The following is a 12,288-nucleotide window of genomic DNA, read 5'->3' as shown; positions in this document are numbered from 1 at the left end:
TGATTCAATATGGGTAAAATAAGATATGACAGTGGATTATATTTCTACTTAGCCTCACAAACATATTTAAGCTTTGAATCTTGACTTTTTAATAGGATGGACAGAATATTATAAACTGAGAATTTTAAAAAGTCCTAAACACTGATTCTCTGAAAAGCGAGGCAAGTTTTCTCCAAAAGCACATTGAGCGAAGTCTAGAAGCATTTGGGTTGTCACACCCTGCTGGGGAAAGGATGTCATTACCATCGAGTGAACAGAGGCCAGGGTGCTGGTAAACACCAACGTACATTGCCCTGGACAGCCCCTGCTACAAAGCTTTACCCATCCCAAAATGTTAATAGTGCCAAGACCAAGAAACCTTGACAAAGTGCGATTCCTGAGAGGCAAAGCACCTTTTTTCTTTTCTAAAAATGTTTTTCTCTCAAGGGCTACCAAGAAGTGTGGATTGTCTACTTAAATGCTTGAATCTTAATTTTTTATTTTCCAGAGGAGCCACCCAAAGAAGAGTTAAAGTTCCCACATGCTTTACACCTGCAAGAAATGTATGCCTTGGCACAACTGTTGTGATTAAATATTTTAACACCTGTTCTCTAGAAATTAGAACGGCCTCATTTCTAGAGAACAACAGGAGAGTGAACACTATCGAATTCCACTCGTGACCATGGAAAACTGGCAATCTTAAGGAGAAAAGATGCTCCAGAATAGAAAGGAAGAATCTAAGCTGCATAAGGCCTGTTCTCTACTAGTCCCAGTGCCTGGGTAGTGCCCTGCACACAGAGACATTCATTAAAAATACATTGGCTGAAAAAAAAAAAAAACATTGGCTGACCCTCACGGGTCCCATCTTTTTTTCCTTCAAGCCTCAGAGACCCTGCATTATACAGGATGGTTCAGAGATTGTCAAAGTAGTTTAGGCTTCTCACAGACCATATTAGGAGCATGAGGAATAGGAAACTGGGCTTTGCTCTCTGCATAAGTAATCTGAGACTTTATGAAAGGTAAGCCGTGATCCAGCCAGCTGTTCTAAACCTATTCTTCCTCCTAGAGTTGTATATCCTCCATTACTGAGTGTAAAATTATTTTAATTTTTGAAACAATTTAATTGTTTTAATGAATTATATTAAGGATTAACCATTCCTGGACCTTGCAAATCTATAACGTATAAAATGGGTTTTCCGGGGCCAAATTTCGTATGGGAGTTTCCGGGTCCAGGAACCAAGGCATGTCTTGAGAGTAGAAGCAAGAGTTTGACGAAACATCTCTGATGATGTTTTGATCTGAGGATGAGGACTTCTCTTTGACGTTTTTCAGAATCACTTGCCTTAATTAGAGTCCTGGCCACAACTCCCCTGCCACCTGCTCTTGACAATGGGTAGTGAATGCCAGGAGATACTGGCATATGTTTTGCTTTCCTCTCAGAGCACTCATTGTACTGTGCTGGTTTCTGTTGTGTTTGAGAAATACTTGGACTCCGGACAGAGCAGGCACATTCCATTCTTTGGGGACACTTTAAGCCTTCCTTTGTCCCACAAGAAACTGGCTCATTAGAGATACGTAACCTGCTCTCTAAAATTTTTCATCACACATTGCAAAATTGTCTGGGACCAAAAAATCTGAAGAGTATCTTTGCAGTTCTAGAAAATATAACTCTAGGAAAGCATATGTTATTACAAAACAAGCATCTGACATCTTCAGAACCAATGAGGTTGGGAAGTCACCCTAACCAAACTCAGTTTCCCATCTGTATTTTCCTGCTAACCATGCTCATTTATGCCTAATATTCTATTAAAGGAGTATGGTGCCTAAACTTTTTTTTTTTTTTTTTTTTTTTTGCAGTATGCAGGTCTCTCACTGTTGTGGCCTCTCCCGTTGCGGAGCACAGGTTCCGGACGCGCAGGCTCAGCGGCCATGGCTCACGGGCCCAGCCGCTCCGCAGCATGTGGGATCTTCCCGGACCAGGGCACGAACCCGTGTCCCCTGCATCGGCAGGCGGACTCTCAACCACGGCGCCACCAGGGAAGCCCCATTTATATATGTAAAGACGTTGGAAAGATTTACCATCGAGTAGAGTTGCATTTGGGGAAAACACTATTTGACTTGATGACAGTTATAAATCATCTCCTCATATTTCCAAAAGAGGGTATATAAAATACATAAGACAGGACATTTAAAATAAAGCCTGCGTGCAGCAACAAAGACCCAACACAGCCAAAAATAAATAAATAAATAAACAAATTTATTTAAAAAAATAATAATAACTGTCAAAAGAAAAAGCCAGGGCTTCCCTGGTGGCGCCGTGGTTGAGAGTTCGCCTGCCGATGCAGGGGACACGGGTTCGTGCCCCGGTCCCGGAGGATCCCACATGCCGCGGAGCGGCTGGGCCCGTGAGCCATGGCCGCTGAGCCTGCGCGTCCGGAGCCTGTGCTCCGCAACGGGAGAGGCCACAACAGTGAGAGGCCCGAGTACCGCAAAAAAAAAAGAAAAGAAAAAGCCAGAAACCATTAAGATGAAAAATGTGGAACCAGTGACCATATGAATAGCCAATACTATAGGTAAGTTATATTTTTAAAGGTTTTACATGTATTCACTCACATAATCCTTACCACAGCACTATTAAGTGGATACTTTAGTTATCCCCAGTTTACTGATGAACAAACTGCAGCATTGAAAGATTAATAATTTGCCTGAGGTTATAGACCTAGTAAGTGGTAGAACTGGTATTTGATTTCAGTCTTGCTTAGAATCTGAGTGCTAAACTAGGATACTGTACTGCCTTCCAAATTTGGTGACACCACTTTTCTGAGCTTCAAGACAGGCAAAGCAAAAATAATAAATACTTTTCCCAAGTGCTAAATTTTGAGAAAATCATTAGATAGATTGTAATGTGAGTAACATTATATAACATGACAAAACATATCTTTCATTGCTCTTTTGCACAAGGTCCAAATGTGTTCTTCAAAATAATATTTCTCACATCAATCCTTAATAAAAGGGATTTAGACAACCAATGAAAATAGCTAACAGTTGAAACCCATAGTACTTCCTAGTGTATAGCACTGATAATTGTGATTTGTGTCGTTGATCTCTGTTTTATTTACATTAGTAACAGTTGTAATTAACTTGTTTATGTATTTACTTATGTGTGTATCACTGGCCTCCTCTTCTAGAGCGACAGCAAGGATCTGTTTGTCTTATTTGTTGTTGACCTGTTTGTTGACCTTCAGAACTTAGCATAGAGTCTGGCATGGCAAGTGCACAGAATTATTTGTTGAGTAAATCCATGAATGAATGAATCCTCCAAAGGCAAAGAGTTCTGCCCAAGAACGTAGCCTCAAGATACTCAAAGTATAAATTATGACTATAATTTTAAACTATAAATTATAATTAATTTATACATCAGGACTTTGAAAAATCATGTTTTGTTAAGCAGTCACTGGAGTTGACTTGACTGGAGTGAAAAGGGCAGGGTGTTGGCTTTTTCACTTGTTTTTTTTTGTTGTTCTTCTTTCAAGCTCTGATGTCAGGGCTGGTCCTTGGAGTTGTGTTCTGCAAGATCCACCCAAATCCCATCCACAAAGACAGCCGAAGACTTGCTGCAGGCAGTAAAGTCAGTGACAGAAAGGAAAGTCTGCTCCCACACTATGGCCTTGCCTCCTCCAAAGCTCCGCGGCTTCCAATCAACAATCTTGAGGCCAGGCTTAAAGACAAAACACTTCACGTTGCATGGAGTGTTTTTTCTTGGAAGTCACAGCATCCAAGTGCTGCATCTGGCTTCCCACCACCAGATCTGCTCTTGGAAATGATTTTCTCTGAATAAAACTGCAACTGAAATACTAATTATGTCATAATTTTTAAAATTTGATCCTGTTCTAATCTTTGGTTTCACGGGTTTGGGGCTATTCCCAACCTTATCATTTACATTCTCATAACACTGAATTCTTTGTATTATTCCCCCATACAGCATCCCACACCACACATTGGGCCTTTGCTTTTGATCTTTCTTTGGCCTGGAATGCCCTTACCCCAGCCCTTATCTCTTTTCAAGTTTGACCACAGGTGTCACCACCTATAGGGGCCTTCCTGAAATTTCCAGATCCTGCTATGCACCCTTCCTCTGTGCTTTCTTTGGTTTTAGCATTACCATATTATATTTCACAGTCTCTAGGTATCTATCTCCTCCATCAGACTACAAACAATTCCTTGAGAGCAGGAACCATGTCTTACTCATTTCTTGTCCACAGTTCCTGGCATAACATCTAGCAGGGAGAGAAATCTCAGTAAATATTGATTGAAATGAATTGTGTTGCCAATAAGCCATGATGCTATCACTCTGTCTGACCTTTTCCTGCATTCAAAACTCCTGGAAATGCCAGCAACATTTTAAATGACTGCATTTTAGCACTACTGAGAATGTAATCTTTTGTTATTTTTCTTTCTTTTCAGGAACCTCTTTCCGAAGCTATAAAAGACAAAGGGAAGAGCCATGTCCATGATTGCAGATTTCTATGGTGGCAAGTCCATTCTCATTACTGGGGCCACAGGCTTCCTGGGCAAAGTGTTGATGGAGAAGCTATTTCGCACCAGCCCAGACCTGAGAGTCATTTACATCCTTGTGAGGCCCAAGGCTGGCCAGACCCTGCAGCAGAGGGTTTTCCAGATCCTAAATAGTAAGGTATGCCTTATGGGAAGAGCCTTAGGGCATGGTGACTCACTACAATGTTCCCTTATAGCCCCAAACTGCAGGTGGGGACCAGGATATCTGGGCAGGTAGAGGAAAGGAGACAAAACAAGATAACAAGGAACAGCTCATGGAAATCTGTGGTGTTTTCCCATAAGAGAGGAAAGAGTGCTTAGACCCTGTCCAGAAGAGGTGAGCGGGTAATCTATATTCTGCAAATTACTGGGTAAGAGTCAAAACGCTAAAGCTCGCAGAGTGGACTCGCCAGGCTTGAAATCTATCATGAGGTCATCCAAACTCTTCCCTAATTTTCATTTAAATTTAAGGTAGCTTTCCTCCAAATTTTTAGATAGTATATTGCATATTACATCATATCATATTATAAACAGATGTGATTACTAAGTAGCCATGCAGTAATACTTTCAGTTGTCTAAAAGCCACAAGTTGTATACTTTATCTATGATAACTTGATATTTCTATTATCCCATTATATTTCTATTATCCTGTAAGTTCTTCTAAGGGAAAATGAAACATATGTGTGAATGAGCACTTGGGTATCAAACTTTCTCACTCCCCTCCCCCCAAAATATGAATGTCATCTCATGTCTTAATTTATAAATTTGAAGGCTTTCATCTCAAACATATTATCAATTTTTTGTCACTTTATACCTCTTACCCTCCAGCTTGCAATGTTTAGAATAATAACAACAATGACCTCCCAGGATTGCCATGGGAATTAATTTAAATGTACGTGTCTTGTTCATAGACTCCTTTGGAAAGTACAAGGTCACTTAGGGTTGGCAGAAAGAAGATTTAAATAAGAAATTGTTTTTACAAAGTCTCCTTTCCAGTGTTTAGGCATGCTAACATCTAATGGAGTGGTGTATCTGATAGCACAGCACATTATAGACACCCCGTAAGCTTGATGATTACATTTTATCTTCTGGCACCAGCATGAGATTTTGGTATAAACCATCATCAGGAGAATCACAAAAGCCTCTCCTGTATCTCATAGCTTAACTCAGCAGTGGGACAAATAATAATAGCTGGCACTTACTGGGTACTTAGTACATGGCAGACGCTATTCAAATGAGCCTTACCTCATTGATTTTTCAACAACCCTGTGAAGTAAGAATTAATATCCAAATTTTACAGATGGATAAATGAGACCAGAAGTATTAACTTTCCAAAGGTCACCCAGTTAGTAAATGAGAGAGTCAGACTTCAGACACCCACCCCCCAAGTCTGGCTCTAAGGCAAGCACACTTGCCTATACCCTACACTGCCTGCATTGTAAGTAATGGTTCTTAAGAATAAGAGAAAAAAAGGCTGATGTGGCATAAAACCAAAATTGAGAAGAAACTCTCAGATCCTTCTTCATACAGCTTGCTCAGTTATACATCCCTAATGGACTGTTTTCATCATGTAGGAGACATGCCTCTTTAGCTTTGTAGCCAGCTTATGAATTTCTAGATAAGTATTTTGGCAGAGAGTCTTGTGGTCAGCATAATTTTCGCCTATAGTTATATTCAATGCATTGTATTTGATAACACAGCAATAATTCTTTTGGTATGGAAATCTTGATTATACTATAAATAACTTATTTGTGAAACTGGCTTGCAAATCTCTACCTGTTTCCACTATTGGGCTGTTTACAACTGTCAGCTGTTGACTTTTATAAACAGTGGTCCTTAAACTGTGGTCTCCCAACCAGCAGCATCAATATCACCTGGGAACTATCTGTTGCTATCAGATGGTGCTTAAGAGCATGGGCTTCAGAGGTAGATTGACCTGGGTTTGAATCTCAGCACTGCTAATTATTAGCCGTGGGACAGTGGGCAAGATACATACTCTACTGAACCTCAGTTTCCTTATCTGTAAAATGGGATAATAATATCTTGCTCACATACATTTATGGCAATCTTTGGATGAGGAGAGCTGGCTCTCCCTGAAGCTCTCTTCCAAGATCGATGAAACTTCTTTCCTGGAAACCCTCAGCAAAATTTTCCTTACATCTCATCAGCCTGGGTTAAGTTATATATCAACTTCTGAACCAACCTCTGTGGCCTGAGGTACACCATGTACTGATTTGTTCAGAAACTTCAGATCTAAGCCAATCACTGGCCACCTGGAAATTCTCAATAATCTTACAGAGAATCTTAAATTAAGGATATAATCAATCATAATTTCATTAAGTTTATAGGGAGACCCAAGCTGACATATGGGTTAAAAAGGCAAAATAAAATTTCTCTGAGTTTTATTAATGTAAAATATAAAATAATCAGCTTTGTTTTTTAACTAATCCAAAACATACCCATAAATTTGTCATCTCCAATTCAGAGATCACTAAACTGGAGCTTGGTGGTATCTTAAAACCAAGGAAACTGCAGTCAGCAGCCATTTGCTAAATTCCTGGATGCTCAGGGCTTTACATTTCTAGGCAGCAGCTGTCCTCCAGTTGTAGTTTTAAAAATTCTTCTCCTGCTGGGAAAACTGGACAGCTACATGTAAAATAATGAAATTAGAACACTCGAACATCATACACAAAAAGAAACTCAAAATGGATTAAAGACCTAAATGTAAGGCCAGACACTATAAAACTCTTAGGGGAAAACATAGGCAGCACACTCTATGACATAAATCACAGCAAGATCCTTTTTGACTCACCTCCTAGAGAAATGGAAATAAAAATAAAAATAAACAAATGGGACCTAATGGAACTTAAAAGCTTTTGCACAGCGAAGGAAACCATAAACAAGACAAAAAAACAACCCTCAGAATGGGGGAAAATATTTGCAAATAAAGCAACTGACAAAGGATTAATCTCCAAAATTTACCAGCAGCTCAATATCAAAACAACAAACAATGCAATCCAAAAATGGTCAGAAGACCTAAATAGACATTTCTCCAAAGAAGATATACAAATGGCCAACAAATACATGAAAGGATGCTCAACATCACTAATCATTAGAGAAATGCAAATCAAGACTACAATGAGGTATCACCTCACACCAGTCAGAATGGCCATCATCAAAAAATCTACAAACAATAAATACTGGAGAGGGTGTGGAGAAAAAGGAACCCTCTTGCACTGTTGGTGGGAATGTAAATTGATACAGCCACTATGGAGAACAGTATGGAGGTTCCTTAAAAAACTAAAAATAGAACTACCATACGACCCAGCAATCCCACTACTGGCCATATACCCTGAGAAAACCATAATTCAAAAAGAGTCATGTACCACAATGTTCATTGCAGCTGTTTACAATAGCCAGGACATGGAAGCAACATAAGTGTCCATTGAGAGATGAATGGATAAAGAAGATGTAGCACATATATACAATGGAATATTACTCAGCCATAAAAGAAATGAAACTGAGTTGTTTGTAGTGAGGTGGATGGACCTAGAGTCTATCATACAGAATGAAGGCAGAAGGAGAAAAACAAATACCGTATGCTAACACATATATATGGAATCTAAAAATAAATAAATAAAAATGGTTCTGAAGAACCTAGGGGCAGGACAGGAATAAAGATGCGGATGTAGAGAATGGACTTGAGGACATGGGGAGGGGGAAGGGTAAGCTGGGACGAAGTGAGAGAGTGGCATTGCCATATATACACTACCAAATGTAAAACCGATAGCTAGTGGGAAGCAGCTGCATAGCACAGGGAGATCAGCTCGGTGCTTTGTGACCACCTAGAAGGGTGGGATAGGGAGGGTGGGAGGTAGGCACAAGAGGGAGGGGATATGGGGATATATCTATATATATAGCTGATTCACTTTGTTATAAAGCAGAAACTAACATACCATTGTAAAGCAATTATACTCCATTAAAAATGTTTAAAAAAAAAAAAAAGATAGCCCTAGTAGAATCAAATCCAGCATACAAAGTTAGCTTCGTATGAGCAGTCAGTCTCACCTATCTTCCCCTTTGCTAAGCCTTCCTTCACATGGGCTCCTAAATTCAACCTCAGAATAAACAGTATTTTTCTTTTGTCATTAAAAATCTTTCCTTTTCCTCAAAGAGACTTTGCTATTACAGTAACACTATTGAAGATATGTCTAAATGAGTATTTTAAAAGGGAACAATTGCTATAGCACCGAAATGCTCAAGACATTGAAATATGGACATTTCTTCTTCAGTCTCTATTTCTGGTTTTTGCAGCAAAGGCATTAATTATACTTCCATAAATTTTGACTTATGTGGTCAGATAGAAAGACAGGGCCCGGGCTTCTTCATAAAAAGAGAATGATATAGTTTAATATTTTTGCAATGTTTCCTTTAAAAGTGAAACTATTCCATATGAAGTCTAGTTTTCCTCGATTTGGTTAGAATTTAGAAGGAAATGGTGCCAGTCTGTTATTCCAAACATGTGGGTCCCCACAACCAACTTTCCAACACAGGGTTATACTTAAAGGAATATACCCAGACATCTTTGGTTTCATAATAATTCTGTCTGTTTTTATGCTTTCCTAATTTCAGATTCAGTGAGAAGAGTCTCAGGTTTGTCAAATAATACACCATTTTCTCAGAAGTATTTGATTTGCTGAAATCAATAACACATGTATTATCCCAATTTTTTCCCTTTAATTTTTTAAACTAAGGCCTTTTCGTTATTTCCTTCATGTGTTCCCACTGTGTCTTCCACATCTGACACAGTGCTTGACACTCTGTAAGTAATCAACCAAATATGTTCAATGAACAAGTTTAATGTACTCCAGTTCTTTAAGCCAGTCTTTACTTCTGTTGTATGACCACTCTCACCCTAGGTTCTTACTCAGAAGAGCTTTCCTGTCTGGGTTAAAGTTTCTTCTGGAAGGCCTCTGATTCTACAAATATTTATTAAATATCTTATATGAATCAAGATCCAGTCTAGATTCTGCCATTGAACTTTATTTTGACATGACAGAGTGATTTAAATGCCTCCAAGCCTTATTCCTAAGAAGGGTCTGGTATTACTTTTACTTGGTACTTGCCTCCTGTCACACAAAACAATGCATGAATTCTAATCCACCTTAAGTAATACAGTGGGTTTGAAGGTAGATTAATGGTATCAGGTATAGGAGGCTTGGAAACTTTCTTTAAAACATAATGAATACAACTGTTACCAGTTTGCCTTTGATTCCCACTGTGTCCCCAGGAAATATGGTCAAGAGAACATCTGTTCTATTGATATCTATCTATCAAAATTCGTTCATCAGCTTCATTCCTTTCCTTTCACGGTATGGACAGCAACTACCTCTCACTTCCTGTTTCCATGCCTTCAGAGAGAGACAATTAAGTAGGAAATGCTTTGGAAAGAAGGTTATTTTTAATCCTTTGGCCACATAGAATTGGGACTCAAGAATCAGAACAGAGGATCAGTTTCCTCACATATGCTAAGATCCTTAAGTATTTTCAGACCACTTAAAGGAACATATCAATTGAGGGAAAGGTATCTGAATTAATGGCAGATCCTTGAGGACTTTCTCACAAAGATAATTAAGGTGGCACTCTAAGAAAACAACCAGAGACACACATAAATAATGTGCAAATATATTTATTGAACATGTTTACTTTTATCGTTAAGTAAAAAAAACAGTCTTTTGTAGTGAAAAACCAGAACAATAATCTTTTTCCAAAAGAATTTTCTAAATGCAATTACAATGAAGTTGTTTTATTTTTATAGTGGGAGAAAAAGCCCACTTTTTTTTTTTTTTTTTTGCGGTACGCTGCCCTTTCACTGTTGCGGAGCACAGGCTCCGGACGCTCAGGCTCAGCGGCCATGGCTCACGGGCCCAGCTGCTCCACGGCATGTGGGATCTTCCCGGACCGGGGCACGAACCCACATCCCCTGCATCGGCAGGCGGACTCTCAACCACTGCGCCACCAGGGAAGCCCAAGCCCACTTTTTAAGATAGTAAATAAATAAGGCAGCAAAGCAATCACGAATTTCCAAAATTATGTCATCAGATATAAGTTGTTTACTTTTAGTTTAGAAACTTTATCAGAATTAAATAGTTTGACTGAAGTGTGAGAGTAGCATTGACATATATACACTACTAAATGTAAAATAGATAGCTAGTGGGAAGCAGCTGCATAGCACAGGGAGATCAGCTCGGTGCTTTGTGACCACCTAGAGGGGTGGGATAGGGAGGGTGGGAGGGAGACGCAAGAGGGAGGAGATATGGGGTATATGTATACATATAGCCGATTCACTGCATTATACAGCAGAAACTAACGCAACATTGTAAAGCAATTATACTCCAATAAAGATGTTTAAAAAATAAAATAAAAAGTAAAACTCAAAAAAAAAAAAAAAGAAAGAAATATGATTCTAAGTCTATAAAACCGTTTTTAAGAAAACTCTCCTAATTTCTTTCACAAAATCTGAGAAGTTTCTACGGAGAATAAGCCAAATTTCCCATGTTGACATGTGGACATGATAACCGCAGACCCACTTGTGGGTCCGCAGGCATCCCAAGCTGACTGCTTGGTCTCTTGTTATGAAAAATGTGCTCATTTAAGTATGAACCAACAAGCTTTCCAGGTAGCAGAAACAATTTTCTGTGGCAAAATTGATATTTATTTTGCTATCTAGAATGCGGCTTTGCTTAAAGACATGATTCTTCCCCACGACAAGAGATAATTAGTTGCAAATAAATCATTCAGTTATGAAGCTCAAAGTGTTGACAGCATTTTGAGGTTCTTCAGTGCTTTAAAGATGTGTTCCTTTTTACAACAGTCATGTCCCATTTATATCCATTTAGGTTCTTAAGTTGGTCATAATCTACTCTGAATAACTCTTTTAAGAAAACATCAAGAAGACAATATCCGTACCTGAAAAATAAAACCACAAGTAGTTGAATTTATATTGAGTGAGGTAGTTAATTAAGAGTGAGATCAGAATCTAAAAAAAAAAAAAAAAAAAAATTCATTGAGAGAATACCAGAAATGGTTAGGCATTTCCTCTTAAACTAGAGTAATCAGGTAAGGAAAGGGTTACAATGAGATTGTGCTGGGTTTAGAATGCAGCATCTGAGAAGACCAGGCAAAATTCAAGACTCCCAGGGAGGGACCATCCTGTATGATGTCACCAGGAAGCAGATTTATAAACAAAGGCAGAGCTTGGCAGGTTGCACTGGATATTTTAAGTCAACTTCTCTGGAAAAATGTGAATTACTCAATAAGCTCTCAGCTGCTCCTGAGATAAATCAACTTTGAAATACCCTGGAGAGTTTTGGGTAATGAATCATGCAGGGTCACACACGGGGCCCTCAGTTCATAGAACTGATTAGATTTAAGACAATAGAAGATAGCAACATTTTATGAAATAGTTTATTGAATCATTTTGCAAGATTATCACTGTTTGGTAGTTTTTAGAAGACATTAGATCCCTAAGAGGAAAAATAATGCGTTTAAACAAATTAACTTCCAACTAAATAACACAGGCAAAGAAAAGGCCAGCACTTTGACATCACTGGAGTATTAAGAAGCACCCAACAGAAAAGTTATTCATTTTATGTAAAAGTTCATTGTTAATTTTCATAGACTCTTTTTTTTTTTTTTTTTTTTTTTTTTTTGGGTACGCGGGCCTCTCACCGTTGTGGCCCCTCCCGTCGCAGA

The 12,288-nt window shown here is 38.8% G+C and overlaps 1 protein-coding gene across 4 annotated transcripts in view; it reads left to right on the top strand.

Annotated features, from left to right (window-relative positions):
- Nucleotides 1-12,288, top strand: part of FAR2 (fatty acyl-CoA reductase 2) — a 137,646-nt gene that overhangs the window by 81,568 nt on the left and 43,790 nt on the right. For 3 of the 4 annotated variants that reach the window (XM_019935817.3, XM_073788891.1, XM_073788890.1), the window contains exon 2: nucleotides 4,444-4,672. In XM_019935817.3, coding sequence (XP_019791376.2) covers nucleotides 4,484-4,672 — 189 coding nt within the window. In that variant the 5' untranslated portion in view covers nucleotides 4,444-4,483. Of the gene's footprint in view, nucleotides 1-4,443; nucleotides 4,673-4,703; nucleotides 4,871-12,288 lie in introns of those variants that run through there. The other variant, XM_073788892.1, reaches the window with a different exon arrangement.

Source organism: Tursiops truncatus, chromosome 11, assembly GCF_011762595.2.
Source record: "Tursiops truncatus isolate mTurTru1 chromosome 11, mTurTru1.mat.Y, whole genome shotgun sequence".
NCBI lineage: Eukaryota > Metazoa > Chordata > Mammalia > Artiodactyla > Delphinidae > Tursiops > Tursiops truncatus.
The sequence above is the reverse complement of the archived record's forward strand: the minus strand, read 5'-3'. Positions and strand labels throughout refer to the sequence as shown.